The sequence below is a fragment of the Pipistrellus kuhlii genome, unplaced genomic scaffold (assembly GCF_014108245.1).
Source record: "Pipistrellus kuhlii isolate mPipKuh1 unplaced genomic scaffold, mPipKuh1.p scaffold_m20_p_7, whole genome shotgun sequence".
Taxonomy (NCBI): Eukaryota; Metazoa; Chordata; class Mammalia; order Chiroptera; family Vespertilionidae; genus Pipistrellus; species Pipistrellus kuhlii.
This window is the reverse complement of record NW_023425573.1, coordinates 67,091,611-67,111,584: the sequence shown is the minus strand read 5'-3', so window position 1 is coordinate 67,111,584 and position 19,974 is coordinate 67,091,611. Positions and strand designations below refer to the sequence as shown.

General features: G+C 37.4%; 1 protein-coding gene across 14 annotated transcripts in view; it reads left to right on the top strand.

Annotated features, from left to right (window-relative positions):
• R3HDM1 (R3H domain containing 1) overlaps positions 1-19,974 on the top strand; it is a 168,176-nt gene that overhangs the window by 115,281 nt on the left and 32,921 nt on the right. For 13 of the 14 annotated variants that reach the window (XM_036420858.2, XM_036420857.2, XM_036420859.2 and 10 more), the window contains 2 exons: positions 1,005-1,310; positions 8,547-8,670. In XM_036420858.2, the coding sequence (XP_036276751.1) occupies positions 1,005-1,310; positions 8,547-8,670 (430 nt within the window). The remainder of the gene's footprint in view (positions 1-1,004; positions 1,311-8,546; positions 8,671-19,974) is intronic. The other variant, XM_045575674.1, reaches the window with a different exon arrangement.

Here is a 19,974-nt window from a genome sequence, read left to right as displayed (position 1 = left end):
CATGCCCTTGACCGGAATCGAACCCGGGATCCTTTAGTCTGCAGGCCAACTCTCTATCCACTGAGCCAAACCGGTTTCGGCAGGTGTGGTATATATTGTTCCCAATCTGTGGCTCCTTGGGAGCAGAGAAATGCCACTTTAACTCCGTGGTTTTCATTTCAGTGATGATGATTATCTAGTCAGAACTGGTATTTATATTGTTGAGCCAGAGTAACATTTGTCGGGTAACATAAATCACAACCCTATCTTGGCTGGGCACCATTGCCTGCTCACCAAGTAGCAAAAGCAGTAAGAAACTGTTTGGATTTCATTTGTTTAACATGTGACTTAAAAAACAGATTGAAACAGATTAGAGAAGAATAGAATTAGGGCTAAATTATTTTTGAGAAATTAGAAAAAGGACAAGGTAGATAGATTTTCTATTTAATTTCTGCTAGTATATTTGTTAGGTATAATAGGAGACTCAAAGATGCTTTTAGTGAATGTTGCCTTCTAGGAAGAGGGGCAGTGATTTAAAGTGAAGAATAATTAGTACTGTGCCTTACTAGTTACCTGGAGTTTTAATTCCTGTCAGTTTCACTTTTACATCCTAATGCGATTTTTTTTATTATTATTAAATTTATTGGAGTGACATTGGTCAACATCAACATATAAGTTTCAGGTGTGGGTTTCTATGCTAATGTGCTTTTAATCTTTATTTAAATAAGTTTTTTTAATTGTTTGTTTGTGAAATGTTACACCCTACTCTTCTGCATGTTATGCATTTCCATTATATGTATTTTATAAGCAATTTGTAGTGATGGCATTGTAATATTCTTCCTTCCTGCATTGGAGTTTTAATTTTTTTGAAGCTGTTCTTTTATTAAGTCATGTCTGATAAAGATATATGATTTCCATAATATACACTATTGCAACTCATCTTAAAATACAGGAAGTAGTTTTCTTTGATAAGTTTGATCTGTATAGGGAAGGCATACTGATTTAACTTTTTCCTTTTTTGTCAGGACAACCTTGGGTCTCAGTTTAGCCACATGAGTCTTGCCCGCCAGCCATCTACAGATGGTTCTGATCCTCATGCTACCATGTTCCAGTCCACTGTTGTTCTTCAGTCCCCACAGCAGTCTGGTTATATCATGACAGCGGCTCCTCCACCACCACTACTGCCACCACCACCTCCTCCTCCTCCCCCTCCTCCTCCCCCACTGCCACCTGGACAGCCCGTCCCTACTGCTGGCTATTCTGCTTCTGGTCACCCTGTCAGCCAGCCTGTGCTCCAGCAGCAGGGATATATTCAGCAGCCCTCACCACAGGTAGGTCACTTTTTCACCTCCCTCTCTGCAGGGGCTTTCATTTGATAACTTTTAGCATTAGAGTCTTTTTGTTCATTTGTGTTTTGTTAATCCTCACCTGAGGATATTTTTCCATTGATTTTTAGAGAGAATGAAAGGAAGGGGGAGGGACAGAATGAGAGAGAAATATCAGTTGGTTACCTGCACTAAACTAAGGCTGGGGATTGAGCCTACAGCCCAGGTATGTGCCCTTGACCCGAGACCCTTAAGTCCTCAGGTTGATGCTCTATCCACGGAGCAAAACTGGCTAGGGCTACATTAGAGTGTATTTGTCATTTGACAGGGAAAGAATTTCTGCAAGCCCAGCTGGTGTGACTCGATGGTTGAGTGTCGAGGCCAGGGTTCAATTCTGGGTCAGGGCACATGCCTGGGATGTGGGCTGGATTCCCATTAGGGGGTATGCTGCAAGAGGCAGCCAATCAATGATTCTCATCCTTGATGTTTCTATTTCTCTCCCTCTCCCTCCCTCTCTGAAATTGATAATAAAAAATTTTTAAAGCATTTATAAGGATGTGTAAGCAAAACTTGTCATCATTTTCTTTTCTCTGGTGATTTTCAAGTGCTAGATAACAACATGACAGTTGAGTAAATTATGTGATTTTTGGAGTTTTCCTTCTGACTCAGGTTTGTTTTTTATCATTTGCTTAAATAAAACACATTAAAGTAAATGCACTATAAAAATACAGCGCTAGTGGGTTTGGCTCAGTGGATAGAGCATCAGCCTGCAGATTGAAGGGTCATAAGTTCAATTCTGGTCAAAGGCACATGCCCTGGTTGCAAGCTCGTTCTCCAGTAGGGATCGTGTTGGGGGGACAGCCGATCAATGATTCTCTCTCATCATCATTGTTATTTCTATCTATTTTTCTTTGTTCCTCTCTGAGTTTAATAAAAAAAAAAAAATACATATATGTGTGTATATGTATATAAAAAAGCATTTTTATAAGTAAGAAAAATGCATTTTGCCCACCTGCCATGTCTCAGTGGTTTAGCATTGACTCATGAACCAGGAGGTCACAGTTCCGTTCCCAGTCAGGGCACATGCCTGGGTTGTGGGCCAGATCCCAGTGTGGGGCATGTTCACCTTTTCCTCCATTAATTTGGAGGAATGTTTCCACCTTTTGCCTTTGTGAATATTCCTATTAATAAAATGTAGGTACATGAATTTATTCAGGTATCTGACTTAATTTCTTTGTGTATATACGTAGAAGTAGAATTGCTGGTTCATATGGTAACTCTATTTAACTTTTTGAGGAACCACCAGCTATTTTCCATGATGCCTGTTTTTCGTTTTTTTTCTAATATATTTTATTGGCTTTTTACAGAGAGGAAGGGAGAGGGATAGAGAGTTAGAAACATTGATCAGCTGCCGCCTACACACACGTCCTGGGGATGTGCCCGCAATCAAGGTACATGCCCTTGACTGAAATTGAACCTGGGACCCTTCAGTCCGCAAGCCGACTCTCTATCCACTGAGCCAAACTGGTTTTGGCAATGATGCCTATTTTTTAATCAGATTGTTTGTCTTTTTGTTAAGTTGCAAAAGTTCTTTATATATTTCAGATATTAGATCATTATCAGATGTCTATTTGCAAATATGTTCACTCATGCTATAGATTGTCTTTTTACTGTCTTGATAATGTATTTAATGCACAAAAGTTTTTTTTATTTTGATGAAGTCAACTTTATTAATATTTTCATTCTGTTACTCATGCCTTTATCATATCTAAGAATTCAGACAAGGTCATGATTCATCCATGTTTTCTTCTAAGAGTTTTATGGTTCTAGCTCCTATATTTAGATGATTTATCAATGTTGAGTAAGTTTTATAATTGGTATGAAATAAGGATTCCACTTCATTTTTTGTATGTGTGTATTTATTTGTTCCAGGATCATTAGTTAAAGAACCTGGATTTTTTTTTTTTTTTTTTTTTTTTTTTTTTTTTTTTTTTTTTTTTTTTTTTTTTTGCGTTGAATAGTACTGATACCCTTGTCAAATAACAGCTAACCTTAAATGTAGCTGATTTCTAGACTCCGGCTTTTATAATGTTCTATATTTCCCTCTTTATGCTGATTTATTACTGCACCTTTGTGAGGAGTTTTAAAATCAGGAAGTGTGAATTTTCCAAGTTTGTTCTTCTTTGTCAAAATTGTTTGGAAGCATGATCCCTTGGGATTCCATATAAATTGGACAGTTGGCTTTATCATTTCTGCAAAAGAGCCCATTGGAATTTGATAGAAATTGCCTTGAATCTGAAGTTTGTGTTTCTTGTTACCGCCATCTTAACAATACCGAGTCTTCAGTATTAATATAGGATGCCTTTTTAATTTCCTTTTTGTTTTGTTGTTTCTGCATGTAGTATTTTTTTAAGAGAAGTATTTCCATTTTTTAAAAAAAATATTTTTATTGATTTTGGAGATGAAGGGAGAGGAAGAGGGATAGAAACATCAATGATGAGAGAGAACCATCGATCAGCTGCCTCCTATATGCTCCCCATCAGGGATTGAGCCCACGTGCCCTTGACCAGAATCGAACCTGCAACCCATTCATCCACTGGCTGATGCTCTATCCACTGAGCCAAACCGGCCAGGGGCTGCATTTAGTATTCTTTAAATATCAATTGATATTGTCTTGTGGTTTATAGTGTCTTTCAGATCTTCTACATCCTTATGTAAATTTTGTACAGTTCTAGCAAAAATGATTGTTGGTTTTCTACTTCTCCCTTAAGTTCTATTAGTCTTTATATAGTATTTGAATCTACATTGAACAATTCATATTTATTACGCCTTCCTGATATATTAACTCTTGTTGTGAAATGGTTTTCTGTTTTTCTTACTATTATTTGTCTTAAAATCTATTTTATCTGATTTTAATATAGTGACTTCAGCATTCACTTGATTCGCATTTAAATGAGTTTTTTTCGCCCTCTTATTTGCACGATTTATACCTAAAGTGTCTTTTACATACAATAAGTATATAGTTGTTGTTGAGATGTCTTACACAATCTGATTAGAGTGTCTAGTTCTTTTATCTTTTATATATATTGACATGGTTAGATGCAGGTATCCTATATTGCTATTTGTTTTCCAGTTGTCTGTATTTTATTTCTATCTGCTTCTTTTCCTGCTTTTTGTATTATTTGAACATTTTTGGTGGGATTTTTTTCACCACCTGAGTAGTATATGCTTTCTACTGGCATTAGAGAGAGGCAGAGAGAGAGAAAAAAAACAACAATCATTTGCCCCCTGTACATGCCCCAACTAGGGTATGTGCCCTGACCAGTAATCAAACACACCACACTTTGTTGTGAGAGAAGCATGTCAAACTCAAAGGCTAACACGGGCCAAATAAATGCTGCAAGTCTAACATGCTTGGGGGATGTTGCTCTAATCCACTGAGCCACACTGGCCTTGTCTTTTAGTGTTTCATTGTATTTCGTCTGTTGATTCCTTATCTACAGCCATTGAATCTTGTTTTTGTGTACTATATTTAGGGATTACTATATGTATAGTATTATAGTCTACCTGATGTTTAAATGAAACTGCAAGTATTGAGTCAAAGATGAAAGAAGAGTTAGAAAGAGCAACATCAATGATGAGAGAGAAACACTGGTCAGCTGCCTTCTGCACGTCCCCTACTGGGGATCGAGCCCACAACCCGGGCATGTGCCCTGACCGGGAATTGAACCGTGACCTCCTGGTTCATAGGTTGATGCTCAACCATTGAGCGACACCAGCTGGGCAGCAATATAATTCTTTTTACCCTCTCTCCATTGTTATATATATTACATGTATACACTGAGTGGCCAGATTATTATGATCTCTGAACATATAATAATCTGGCCTCTCAGTTTGTGTGGGTGTGTGTATGTATTAGAGGCCCAGTGCATGTATTTGTGCATGGGTGGGGTCCAGCCAGCCTGGCCAGAGGGAGGGGACAGGAGTAGTTGGCTGGCCTGTCTGCTGGTCGATCTCCTGGTCGAAGGAACAATTTGCGCATTAGCCTGTTATTATATGGGATATACACTGAGTGGCCAGATTATTATGCATGTGAAATCATAATAATCTGGCCACTCAGTATATGTATTATAAACAATAATATAATGATAATTTTTGCTATAAGCAGTATGTCTTTTATTTAAGAAAAAACATTATTTATATACTAGAGGCCTGGTGCACTAAATTCATGCATGTGGGGGGGTGCCTCTTAACCCAGCCTGCACCCTTTCCAATCTGGGACCCTTCGAGGCATGTCCAACTGCCCATTTAGGCCGGATCCTGATAGGATCCCTCTCACAGTCTAGGACTGCTGGCTCCCATTGCTCGCCTGCCTGCCAGCCTTCCTTCCTGATTGCTCCTAACTGCTTCAGCCTGCCAGCCTGATCACCTCATAACCACTCCCCTGCCAGCCTGATTGATGCCTAACTGTTCCCTTGCCAGCCTGATTACCCTAACTGCCCTCCCCTGCAGGCCTTTTCCCCCCCAACTGCTCGCTCCTGCAGATGGGTCCACCACAATTGCCCTCTCCTGCAGATTTGATCGCCTTCAACTGCCCTCCCTTGCAGGCCTGCTTCCTCCCATCTGCCCTAACCTGCTGGACTGTGCCCACATCTGCCCTCCCTTGCAGGCCATCTTGTGTCCACATGGGGGCAGGATCTTTGGTCGCTTGGGGGCATCCATCTTGTGTGTTGGAATGATGGTCAATTTGCATATTACTCTTTTATTAGATAGTATAGAGGCCTGGTGCACAGGTGGGGGCCAGCTGGTTTTCCCTGAAGGGTGTCCCAGATCAGGGTGGGGTTCCCTTGGGGCGTGGGGTGGCCAGAGTGAGGGGCCTGTGGTGGTTTGCAGGCTGGCCATGTCCCCTGGCGACCCAAGTGGAGGCCCTGGTATCTGGGATTTATTTATCTTATATAATTGAAACTTTGTAGCCTTGAGCGAGCTAAGCCTCCTGCTCACTCTGTGGCTACAGCCACTTTTGTTGGGATTTATTTATCTTCTATAATTGAAACTTTATAGCCTTGAGCAGAGCCAATCCTCCTGCTAGCTCTGTGGCTGCCGCCATTTTTATTGGAATTTACTTATCTTCTATAATTGAAATTTTGTACCCTTGAGTGGAGGCCTACGCCTTCCAGGGTTTGCGGAAAGTTTGGCTTCCTCCATTGCTGGGGAAACCCAAGCTTCTTGCTCGCTCCCTGGCCGCAGCCATCTTGTTTGGGATTAATTTGCACACTCGCTCCTGATTGGCTGGTGGGCGTGGCTGGTGGGTGTAGTGGAGTTAATTTGCATATTACTATTTTATTACATAGGATGTGTATATATATACACACATACATACATGCTGAAAAGTCTAATAATAAATGAAACCTAAAATCAGGACATATTATTTATTGCTGATATCTCTAAGAAAAATTAAGGAATCACATCTCTATTGTGTCTAATCTTTCAAAGACACAAGAATATGACAGTAAATATTGGGGATTCATGGCTTATAACCAATCTAAAAATTCTTTACTTGGCTGGTTTCCTAATGAAATGGGCATTCTTGAAGATCTTCATAGGTTTCTGTTTGTTTTTTTTTGTTTTTGTTTTTTTTTTAATATATTTTATTGAATTTGTACAGAGAGGAAGGGAGAGAGACAGAGAGTTAGAAACATCGATGAGAGAGAGTCATCGATCAGCTGCCTCCTGCACACCCCCACTGAGGATATGCCCACAACCAAGGTACATGCCCCTGACCGGAATTGAACCCGGGACCCTTCAGTCCCCAAGCCGATGCTCTATCCATTGAGCCAAACCGGTTTCGGCAGGTTTCTGTCTTTTAATAGTAATGCAGTCTGAAGAGCAGAGCCTGAGAGAGCCAATGAACTGAAAAATGTTATCTATCACATACTGCTACATCACTGGGTCATTCTTCACCCCAAACTAGATGAGATTACTTTAAGAGAAATTCAAAGCAGATATAAGTAGCTCTGGAAGGAAAAGTAAATCAAGTTAGTCTTACTGGCATTTTGTCCACCTTTATTAAGGCATAATCTATACTAATAAAAGGGTAATAATCTAATTAGGTCAACGGGACATCTTCTGGTTGTCTGGTCTTTCTGGACAAAGTCACGGTGGCGGGGGCCAAGGCATTGGCAGTTAGGGGTGATCAGGCCGGCAGGCAGAGGCGGTTAGGGGTGATCAGGCCGGCAGGCAGAGGCGGTTAGGGGTGATCAGGCAGGCAGACAAGTAAGTGGTTAGGAGCCAGCGGTCCCAGATTGCGAGAGGGATATTCGATTGCTGGTTTAGCCCAATCCCTCAGGGTTCCCTGCAGGATCGGCCAAGGGGTCCCGAATTACGAGAGGGTGCAGGCCAGGCTGGCTGAGGGACTCCACCCCACACCCCACATCCCGTGCATGAATTTCATGCACCAAGCCTCTAGTTGACAAATAAAATTGTATTGGTGTTTTAATTTGCATAAGAAAAATTAAGGAATGGGATCAGTTCAACTGTGCATTAATGTGGAAATGAATAAAGTGTCTTACTTATATAATGATTGTTATTCAACATTTAACTTGAATGAGCAAGTGGTACATGTTTAAACCAAGAAAAGTCTCATAAACAATGTTAATTGCAAAATAACTTTCTTGAAGTTTTAGTAGAGTACCATAATGTAATTTTTTTTATATTCTCAACAATTTATACATGGGTAACAGATATATAGAGGGAGATATATTAGACATTTTATTTTGTGGGTTTTTTTGGGTGGGGGAGTAGCATTTTTTTTTTTTCTTTTCATTTTTTATTAAGGTATTATATGTGTACATATCTTATCATTGCCTCCCCATCCCTCAATATTAGACATTTTAAAATATTTACAGGAATAATATATTCTAACTATAGGATAATGATTTGGTTTTTTTTTTGTTCGTTTGTTTGTTTTGTGGAATGTGCAACCAGACAATTTGGAGTGATCCTTCAACCATATCAGTAGTGTTTGGTTTTGTAAAAGAGAGAACCTGAAACAAATATGACCCCAAAAAATTAATACCTACTAAGTCAGATTGGTAGAAGTATTTATATTGTATGTTTGAAATTTAAAAAAAAAAAAATTCAGTTAAAGCTAAGAAAAACAGTTTTCAGATGATCGGTATTGAAAGAAATTAAAAGATTTTATTGCAAGTAAAATTGATTTTTTTCTCTCGATACTTATCCTAGATGCCAGCCTGTTATTGTGCTCCAGGCCACTATCACTCCAGTCAACCTCAGTACCGCCCAGTCCCTTCTGTCCATTACAATTCACATCTAAACCAACCACTGCTACAGACTGCACAGCAGACAGGTGAGTAGTATTTCTGTCATTAATTCTTAGTGCTCAGGTACTGCTTTTTTTCATCCTGCTTCATTCAGTCTTACTATTAAGATACTGTACACACAGTCTATCAAGGGTCTCAGATATGAATGTACATCTGAATAGCAAACCTGTGATGTACAAGAGTGGGCAGAAGTAACCTGCTAGCAAATACCACATGGTTACGGTAGGTTTTTATGCTAAAGGGTAGGAAGCCATGATGAGCAGGTTGCACCAGGCTGAGCAGTATGGTAAGCAGCTTCCTGGTGCTCACTGCCATTGTAGTTGAAGCTTTCTTTGCAACCTGGTAAGCCACCGATGGTAATAACAATAGAGAGACAAGGCAAGTTAAAATGTCTCCTGAACCTAAAGTTGATTGAGAACTCTAGTCTAGTGAAAAAATTTTATGTCTCAGTGTCAGTAGGAATGCTTCTAAAGCAAATGATAGTCTTAAATATCTGTGTTTGTGTTTTGTTTTTCAGTTTGCTGGTTGTATGGTGAAAGGTTTTTTAAAATCAAATGTAATTTAATACTAGGCATATTAAATATATTAAAACTCAAGATTTTTTTTTAAAGCATTCAGTGAAAACAATTGATCTCAATATAAGAAGCTATCTTATTTTATTGAACTCATTTCTCTACACGCTTCCCACCTAGATGTGTACTTCTGTCCTGGATGTTGAATAAAGGTGTTTTGTTTTGTTTTGTTTTGTTTTGTTTTGTTTTTCCCGCTTTTCATAACTCTAGGTATTGAAGTATAATTTTTATTGGTTTCTTGGGAGCCTTTTTGGCCGTTTGGCTCATTGGAGGTTCTCAGACTATTTCTATGTGACTCAGTGAGGCCACATAATCCCTCACCTCCACTTAGGCAGTTTTTTGCTCTTGATGTTGTTTAGAGCTTAAAGGGGAACTGTAGTTTCTGAAGGAAGACTCCTGCGCTACACAATCTGAAGAGAAGTGTTTTTGCTTCTCATCACTTGTGCAATCTTCAATGATCATTTTGACTTACCAACTTCCCATATAAGACAGGCCTCATACTTATTATCCTTACAGAAGCTTCAATCCTTAATCTGTTGCTCCTAGGAGTTGTCTTATACTTCGTGTGTAGGTTCTTCCTTTTTGTGTGTTACTGTCCTAAACTGTGTGTGTGACAGATACTCTTCTAAAGGATGTTGCGTACAAGAATTGGTCCTTTTAGCCAACTTTGAATTTGCCCTCTGACTCCAATATGACTCTATAGTTCCTGAAGGTTAATAATATAGTCCACTTATAATGTAAACTAATATATGAAGGCATCAAAAATTGTTCTTTATACATAGAAACATTGGTTGTGAAACTGCTCATTAGCTTTAAAACATTATTGTTTTGTACTTATAGAAACTAGTTTCCAAGTTTTCCTAGAAACTCAGCGACTGACTTTTCATGTTGTTTTGGTCTTGATTTTTTTTTTTTCCTCTGAAAATCATAATACTGATTATACCTGATGCCAGGATAATAAAAAAGAAATTTACCTTCACATCCTCCATTCAAACACCTTGTGTGTGTCTAATAAACAGTTTGTTAGTACACCCCATTAATGAGGCAATCAAAGATCCTTTGTTCTGCATTTGTGTGAGCTAGTTTTATTCTTTTTCATGACCAAATTTTTGCCAAATTGCCTACAAAATTAAAACTTTTAGTCACAGATGGGACCATGAGCTTATACAAATGTATCCGTGCAAAAAATATTCCCACTTAATGTAAAACAACTGAAAATTACATTCCTAATTGAAGGCCAAATATGTGTATGACAGATACCATGTGTTTATCATGAGTCATATTTTAATTTGGGGTTTTTTTTTCTAATGCTAGTTATAGTGAGAAGGAAGAAAACAGTAAGTAAATTAGATTGTATTTGGATAATATAGGAACAGAGAGAATACACTGAGTGGCCAGATTATTATGATCTCTGAATGCATAATAATCTGGCCACTCAGTGTATGTCCTATATAATTACAGGCTAATATGCAAATTGTCCCTTTGACCAGGAGTTCGACCAGCAGACAGGCCAGCCAACCACTCATGTCTCCTTCCCCCTGGCCAGGATAGCCAGATATTTATACACACACACACACATACACACACACACTGAGTGGCCAGATTATTCTGCATTCAGAGATCGTAATAATCTGGCCACTTAGTGTATGTCTGGATAGTTTTTAACATTGTGTTTGGTCATAATATAATATTTTATAACTAGAGTTGGTCCTCCCAGTTATTTTATGTAGTATCCTCTTAATTTACAGCTTAAGTTAGTTGAATCTTATTTATTTCAAAGAAGAAAAGAGAAATAAATCCTCAAAAAATCCTTATCTGAAAGGGAAAGAAATTTTGTTCTGCCAATAAGTACAATAGAAATTTCCCTTGAAAGAAAAGTTTAGTAGTGTCAGTGCCAAGTCTTGTGTTAGTAATTATATTGGACCTTTTTATAGAATTTGTAGTATTTTAATATTTTTATAAGTTATTATCTAAAGACTTTTTTAGTTAGCTAATGCTTATTTTTTATGTCAAAACTTATAGAAAATATGCATTATGTTCGTAGGTGTCCTAATAGAAAAATAAAATGCATTGAGAAAGGGACAGGCAATTTTTTGTTTCTGATTTTTTTTCACAGATTTATAGCAATTTCTGCCTCAATAATTTACATTTTTATATGTAAGAATTAGACTTTGTTTCTCTTATTTTTTCCTTATATTTTCCTACATTCTATCTTCCCGAAATGATTAAAATTAAAAACTGTCACATCTTAACATTTTTTTTTCTTCAAACATTTAGGTAAGCATTTTGTTTTCTTTTTTTGCCTGAAAGAATGAATTATTCAACCAAATAATGAAAGCATTGATAGATTTGGAACAATTTTTCTTCACTGAGGCACAAATAAATAATTTTTAAATGTTTGTATATAATTTTAAAGAAATTTTTGCCATAAATTAACAAATCCAATTGAATCAACTATTCTTAGACCAGGTAGGGTATGGGCAATGAATTATAGGATTTTCTCTATTTTTTCCTCTTGGAAAAAACAGTAAGTAAATTAGATTGCATTTGGATAATATAGGAACAGAGAGAATAGGAACATATAGAGAAATATAGGAACATATAGAGAAAAACGATGGTCTTTTATCCATATGTGTGCCAGAGAACCACAGCAGTTATTGATCTCCTTGTCAGTAAACCACCAGTCTGTTATGAGAACTGAATTGAAATTAGTACTGACATTACAAATGAATAAACAAATCTTTTGTTATGAATGTGGAGCTACTCTAGACATTCAAAACAAGGTAGTCAATGTCAGTCAACAAAAGCAAAAGAAATTCTGGCTACATAAGGCTTTTGGACAATTTAGTATATGACATGAAAGAAAACAAAATAGTCAATCCTGGCAGCCCTTATTTATTTTTAACTCCTTTTAGGTGTATCGCCTAAAGCCTCTGTGTTTCAATTTACTTGTTTTTCAATTAAGGGAGTTTTACTGTGTTTTCTATTGAAGCCTCTGTGTACTCTAAAATTCGATGATTCTGTGTGTCTATTTTTTGAGTCTTTTCTAGTTCAGAAAGGTAGGAATATCGAAGACTTGGTTTGCAAGTGACTTACTATGAAGAACTGAGTAATATAAGCAACAGTTTAAAAAGATCTGGTTACTTGCCACTTACAATAAGGATTTGTTATCCTAACTATCATAAAATTTACAGCTTGGAGACTATAAAGTATACTGCATTTAAGAAACTTGCTTTCTACTTATAAAGAAACTTTTTTCTGCAAGTAGTGATTATAGTAAAGATTTTAGGTTTGTGAGGCCCTGGCTGCTTTCTTTCTAGCTGCTTTCATTCTTATGACTCTTTTGAAAAGTTTGCAGCTTCACCATATATGTTTAATATTTTGCAATAATTGGCCTTGTTCCTGAGCTGTTGGATTCGGGGCCGTAGCACTGTCTGAGAGGTTTACATTTCTCACAGTGAACCGGTCTCTTTTTCAGCTGCTTCCTGGCTTCTTTTTACTCAGGTTTCCACTACTTTTTAATATTTTTCTTCTTAGTTAGTTTTTTTAATTGCTGTATTAAGGTATTAACATTTGCTTATATTTTCCTGTAATTGTAATACCAGCTAATCATGCATCATACTCAGCAATAGGGACTTGAATTTAAATGACAACCTTGGCTTAATGTAATTTACGTTTTAAAAATTTGTGAAAGCTATTGCTTAAATTTCTTTTCCAAAGCAGATTTGTGTGGCAGATTCATTTTGGTTGGAGCTTTTCTTAAAAGTGTAATGTCTTGCCCAGCCGGTGTGGCTCAGTGGTTGAGTGTCGATGTCTGAACCAGGAGGTCCCAGTTTTATTCCCAGTCAGGGTACTTCCTAGGTTGTGGGCTCAATTCCTGGTGCAGGAGGCAGCCAATTAACGATTCTCTCTCATCATTGATGTCTGTATCTCTTTTTCCCTCTTACTTCCTCTCTGATATCAATAAAAAACTTTTTTTTGTTTAATTTTTTAAGTATGCCAAATTCATTAGCAAAAGTCAAATATATCTCTTTTCCTATTGCTTTATAACTTTTTAGGATTATTATGCATTAAAGCATGCCATAAAATAAGATACCCAAAATCATTTGAAGCTACTTGGACTCTGACCAGGGATATAATTCCATTTGTGTGTTCTCTCTAAACTGTTATATTGTATGCAGATGGGGAGCAAAATGACTCTGTAAAACTAAATATCATTTTAGTTTTGCAACCAGTTGATAAATTCTAAGAATATAAATGCATTTTATCTTCAGTCTCAGCTTTTCATAACTCAGAACCATGTGGTTCCAAACTGATTAAGTTTTATTACCTGCAGTCTATAGTAGGGTCCTAATGAACTGCACTGTGTAGAACAAGCATGTCAAACTCGGGGCCCACGGGCCACATATGCCTTGTTTATTTAACCCATGTTAGCCTTTCGGTTTGACATGCTTGGTGTAGAAGAAACATTTTAGGATAAGCAGTCTTTAAGATGCACAGAATATTGGCAGTATTACAAGATGCAAATTTAAATTAACTAGAATGTAAGAGTCATGCAAGGAAGAAAGGGTCCTATTGGGTACGCAGGGGAGGGGTGCTAATAATAAGACTTGGCTATGGCAAGTAGGGGCTGGGCACAAAGTCATTTTTTTTAATGACAACTTTTGATGGGAGTAATAGGAATAGAAATTTTGTATTTATATTATTATGTTTGGTAGCCTTGGCTATTGTTTTTCCATTGATTCTGTGAGCATTTCTTAGTATTGTATGACCAGCGCAGATTTAGACCTTGTATAATACCTACCAATCCACCTATTTCCCTTTTCCCTTCTCCATCAACCTGCCGCCACTGAAATCTGGAGCCAAATGTATCTGGTAAGTACCCATAGATTTTCTTGAGTTGTATAGACTCTCCCATAGGACTGTCATTTAAATAGCTGTGAGCTATAATCTCTGTGGCTGCTTTTATTAGATATGTGTGTGTGTGTGTGTGTGTGTGTGTGTGTGTGTGTGTGTGTGTGTTTGTATTTATGATTACTTCAGGCTCAGAGGTAGGAGTCCAAAGGGTGATATAGAGGAGTAAGAATAGTGAAGGTTTGCTGTCAAGTGTGTCTTCCTCCAAATTCACCCAAGGGGCTAGTTGAACTTGCTTGCTTATTACTAAGAGTGCCACAGACGTAAAATAGATCATGAACCCTCAAAATCTTGAGGATTTGATTATTTGGAAGCAGTTCTTCTAAATTGTCCTGTAAATACCTACTTGCCAATAAATTTAAAGTTGGCAAAATGGCTCCTCAAAAAAACTACCCTCACATTGCTTCAGCTATACAAGTTTAGTTTCAAAAATATTACATCATAAAATTTAATGAACCTTAGGTTTATGGCTATTCTGATTAAGCAGTTCTTCAGTTCTTTTTATCTTTCTAATTATTGTATATCTAATCCATATTAAGAATGCTTTCCTTTAACACAAATTTTAGCTCACGTCACCTATATAAAATAAAACGAGCCTGTTACAATCTAGGCAGTACTTTTCTGCTGAACACACTATTTCCTTGTTCACTTCTCAGTTGAAGTGAAAGAGAGTTAAAAATAGAATATTCTTTGAACCCTCTAAGATGTGCCTGAGCCATCAATTTATAGTGTCCTAGTTCTCTCAGCTTGCAGAATCGATTGTGCTTTCCTCTGAAAGTGCAAGAAGAACTGGGATAATATGGCAACATATAGTCCTTTAACAAAGAGAATGGCATTGTTAAATTACACCTATATTGAGATTTGTATGTTTATTCTGTTGGTACCTCTTAAATTGGCATTGCTTGCTTTATAAAGTTTCCCCACAATATTGACATAAATTTCTATAAAGATATTGTTTTCTTCTAACTTCTAGATTAAATTCAAATATATGACAAGAAGGATTTTTTTTAATTCTGATATATTGAAACACACTTTTTATTGAAGAAAGAATAATTTAGATATAGTAGCCAAATTGGTCAAATGTTGAATGTCCTAATATTGGGAATACTCTTTTGTAGTACACTTTAAATATAATGGCACTTCTCCTTCTCTAGGACTCTTACTTCATTCTTCCTAATCTTCCACCTTATCGTCTTTTCCAGATCATTGGATTTTTTTTCTCATACTTGACAGTCTTCAAACTATACTTTCGAAACTGTCAGGATTCTGTTCTCCCTTTCTTGTGACTGAATAATTACATAATAAACCTGAAGCATCATGCCACTTCTCTGAGTGACACTGTAACAGCTGATACTCAGCAGCTGTTTTGAGGAATTTGAGCATCTTGAACACTTCTTTAAGATGTACATTTTATTAAGAAAGTGAGGCATGTCCTTAATTAGATGATCTTTTATGTGGCTAGTAAGTTATTTTATGATTTTTTTCTTAAAAAGACAATAGTAAGGTCCTTATCTTTAATTAGATTAGTAGAATGGTGTTGTGGCTATTTTATTTGTTTTTGGTGATTTCCAACTGAATATTTCTAGTTTTGCTAATGATTATAATAACTTTAAGCAGTATAGAGCCCATGGTCTTTAGGTCATTTGAAAAAGTTCAGTAACCTTATTGCAATTTTTAATGTCTTGCTCTTTAGAAAGTATACTCCAAAATTATATACTTCTTAACCATTTATTCGATTGTTGTTTATTTGCTGTAATTATTGGAATGAATAGTCAGACATCTCATTTCATGCTGAAAAACAGTTTAGGTACCTGTCCTAATAGGAGTAGAATTTGCCTCCTGGGTAAGGTGCCAGTCATACAAAGCATCAGATGTTAAATGGTGCTATTTTGTTTTGTTTTTTGTGGGGGTTTTTTTACTGTGACAGCCTTAGAAAGATTCCTCATTCAGCAGGCCCTGATAACTTCCTGCTAATGTGGGTCAAACCTGGTGCGTTTTCCTGCCTTGAATGTAAAAATTATTATAAAGCTGCTCAGTATATAGAAAAGAGCCATTGCTTCACAAAACATCAAGACTTCACCCATGATACAAAATATACCTCCTTGTACACAAGGTGTCCAGGTTAAAAGTGTCATTGCCCCACTGGGTAAAGTCTGACTTATTTTACATAAATATATAATATTCAACAAAACTTTTCTTTCTCACAGTTCTAGAATTTGAGAATTAAGGCACCAGCAGATTCAGTATCCAGTGATAACCTGTTTCCTGGTTTATAGACTGTGCCTTTTCCCGGTATCTTCACATGGCTATGGGATCTTTCTGTGGTCTCTTTTATAAGAGCATTAATCCAGGATGTGAGGGCGATCTGGCTGCGACATCTGTCAACCCATGGATGGCCAGGGTTAATTCAGCTGATCTGGCTGTTTAGGCGGGTGTCCCCCTCCTCCCTCACCAATCCATGTGCGTCCTTCCCGAAGCTGCGCGGTCGGTCGAAGAGGATGACCTTCCCCCAGAGGAGAGGACCGGTGTTCAGTCAAGGGTATACAAGTAGCTGCGCTCCCCTGCTAGAACCTCCACATAAGAGCACTGGTCCAATTCATGAGAGCTCTTCCCTCATGACCTAATCTCCTCCAAAGACCCCATTTCCTCATACTGTTACCTTAGGAATTGTCTCCCTCATATTCAACATAGGAATTTGGAGGAGACATAAACATTCAGTCCATTGCAGAGGTTTTGGAATAGGAAGGGATGAGCGCTTCTTAGAACATATTTTAACCCCCAAAAAGATTTAATGCAACTGTTTCTGAAGCTCTCCTTCTCCTTTAACCATACTTAAACAGTCTGAACTAGATCTGGCAGAGTAGATGAGAAGGCAAAATCCTCCCCTTTGTTAATGACCTCTGAAGTAACGGAATCTATTGACCAATTGCTTCAGAAATTAACAATCCAATATTAAGTATGCCAAGACCCAAATCTTCATTTTCCACATACAAATATCAGTAGCACTTAGATAGAAAATACTATATAACTTAATATGTCAACTACTGTGATTATCTTGAGTTTGTATCTTTTTTTAAAATATATTTTTATTGATTTCGTAGAGGAAGGGAGAGGGAGAGAGAAATAGAACATCAATGATGAGAGAGAATCTTTGATTGGCTGTCTCCCGCACAACCCTACTGGGGGTCAAGCCCACAACCAGGCATGTGCCCTTGGCTGGAATCGAACTTGGGACTCTTCAATCCCCAGACCAATGCTCTATCCCCTGTGCCAAACCAACTAGGGCTGAGGTTGTATCTTTGTTTGTTTGCCTTTAAAACAGATTTATTTTCTCCTTATAAAAGGAAAACATACCATAACAACTAGAAAATACAGGAAAAAAGAATTTACTTTAATCACACATAACCTCCTCAAATACAGTACATTATTTTTTTCTTTGAATTTTTTTATGTTTACCACTTAAAAAATTTATTTACAATAGTAAAATCTGCCTTCTTAGCAAAGAAACTCAAATTGTGGAGAAGAAAGGCAAACTTAGAAAAATTCTACTAGATAAATCTTCTGTTAACTCATGTGGAATATGGCAACAGGATATACCTTCTGAGCAAAGGCAGAATTTCAGGCAAAATAGCAAAAGTAAAGCCCAAAGAGGAACATTGTAGATTGACATGGCAATAATTAGGCTGAGAAGCACAGACCAAGCCATATGGAACCTAAAATAAGTCACCATTTGACCCTCCTCTTCCCTTTCCCAGGACTGGGCAAAATAAGTGAAAGAGAGTCCCTCCTAGGGAGAGGACACTGTTGGCTGATCATATAAATTCTTAGACACCTGGTCTTTTTTCAGCCCCCAAGTTCATCTACCTGCCATCTCAACTGACTATTCAGCTTGGCTGGTGTGTCTCAGTGGTTGACCATGGACCGATGAACCAGGAGATCATGGTTCGATTCCTGGTCAGGGCTCATGCCCAGGTTGCAGACTCGATTCCCAGTAGAGGGCTTGCAGGATACAGCCAATTGATGTTTCTCTTTCATCCATGTCTCTCTCATCAATTTTTCTATTTCTCTATCCTTTTCCTTTCCTCTCTTTAAAATCAATAAAAATGTTTGTTTTTATGAACTGACTGTTCAGCATCCTTTCACTCTGATTCCTAATTTGGATAACAATGCTTATCGTCACAAATAATCTTCAATTCAAATGAAAAAAGTTTCCTAGTTGATTGATTATTTACAATAATTTTCTGTTTCTCTATAATTAAATTTATCTTATGATTTGAGTATGTTAAACTTCAGTAAAAGTCTTTATTAGCCAAAATGCTCAGAAAATGGAAAGTGGCCAGGTGTTTAGTGTTCTGCTTATTTGAACAGTTTACTGGAATATTCTTTATATTTCAATATTTGTCCCTGAGAAAAGTAAAATTTAGAATCAGACTGCTATGTAAAAATCCTACCTACAACACTTACCAGCTGGTGACCTTAGACAAGATACGACCCACTCCTGCTTTTGTTTCTTTACCTCAACACTGGGGATAAACTTGTACCTGTTTCATGATCTTGTGAACATTAAATGAGTTAGCATGTGAAAGTGCTTAGAAGAGTGTCTGAAACCTAATAAATGACACGTAATATCAAAGAAATGAAAGTTATGTAGTATTCTAAATAAAAAGGCATAGGAATTTAGGGCTAAATTTTTGTTTGGGCTCTATATGAGTCTTTTTCTCTTTTTCCCTTCCAGAGTAGACATGAGAAACACAGTTTGTTCTAAAATATTTAGTTTTTTAATTCTGTTAGCTTCTTGAAACATTCTTCTTCCTTAAAGTGCTGTAGAGTTCAGATCAGCTGAGTTCTTTTCTCATCCTCTGATTGTTAAATTAAACTCTAAATGTATTCTAAGAAAATTTACTTAAATACTTCCTTCCTATAGCCTTGTAAAATCCCTATTATTCACCTATTGAAGGGACATTTTTTTCTTCATTGTGTTTCTGGCTCCTTTGTCAAAAAAGCATCTTCCCGTATACATGTGGTTTTATATCAGCTCTCAGTTCTTTTCTTTTCTTTTAATATATTTTATTGATTTTTTACAGAGAAGAAGAGAGAGGGATAGAGTTAGAAACATCGATGAGAGAGAACCATCGATCAGCTGCCTCTTGCACACCCCCCACTGGGGATGTGCCTGCAACCAAGGTACATGCCCTTGACCGGAATCGAATCCGGGACCCTTCAGTCCGCAGGCTGACGCTCTATCCACTGAGCCAAACCGGTTTTGGCAGCTCTCAGTTCTGTTCCATTGATCTGTGTGTCTGTTTTTCTGCCAAAACCATGTTGCTTTGATTTGAAAGAAAGAGGAAGGGAAAGGGAGAAAGAGAAACATTGATGTGAGAGAAACATCCATGTCCTGCATGCCCCACACTGGGGTTCAAGCTCTTAACCTAGGCATATGCCCTGACCAGGAGTCAAACCATTGTCTTTTGGTACACAGCATGATGCCCAAACAACTGAGCCACACCAGCCAGGGCTGTAGTTTTCTTTTTTGTGTGTTATCCTTGCAAGGTTTTGGTATCAGGGTTATGTTGGCCTGATAAAATGTGTTAGGAAATGTTACCTCTTCTTAATTTTTTTGAAGTGTTCGAGAAGAACAGGTGTCAAATCTTCTTTGATTACTTGGTAAAATTTACCAGTGAAGCCATCTAGTCCTGGACTTTTATTTTTTGGGGAGATTTTTGATAGCTGTTAGAATTTCCTCAGTACTGATGGCTCTATATAGATTTTCCAATTCTTCATGATTCATTCCAGGGAGATCATATATTTCTAGGAACCTATTCGTTTCTTTAGGTAATTGAATTT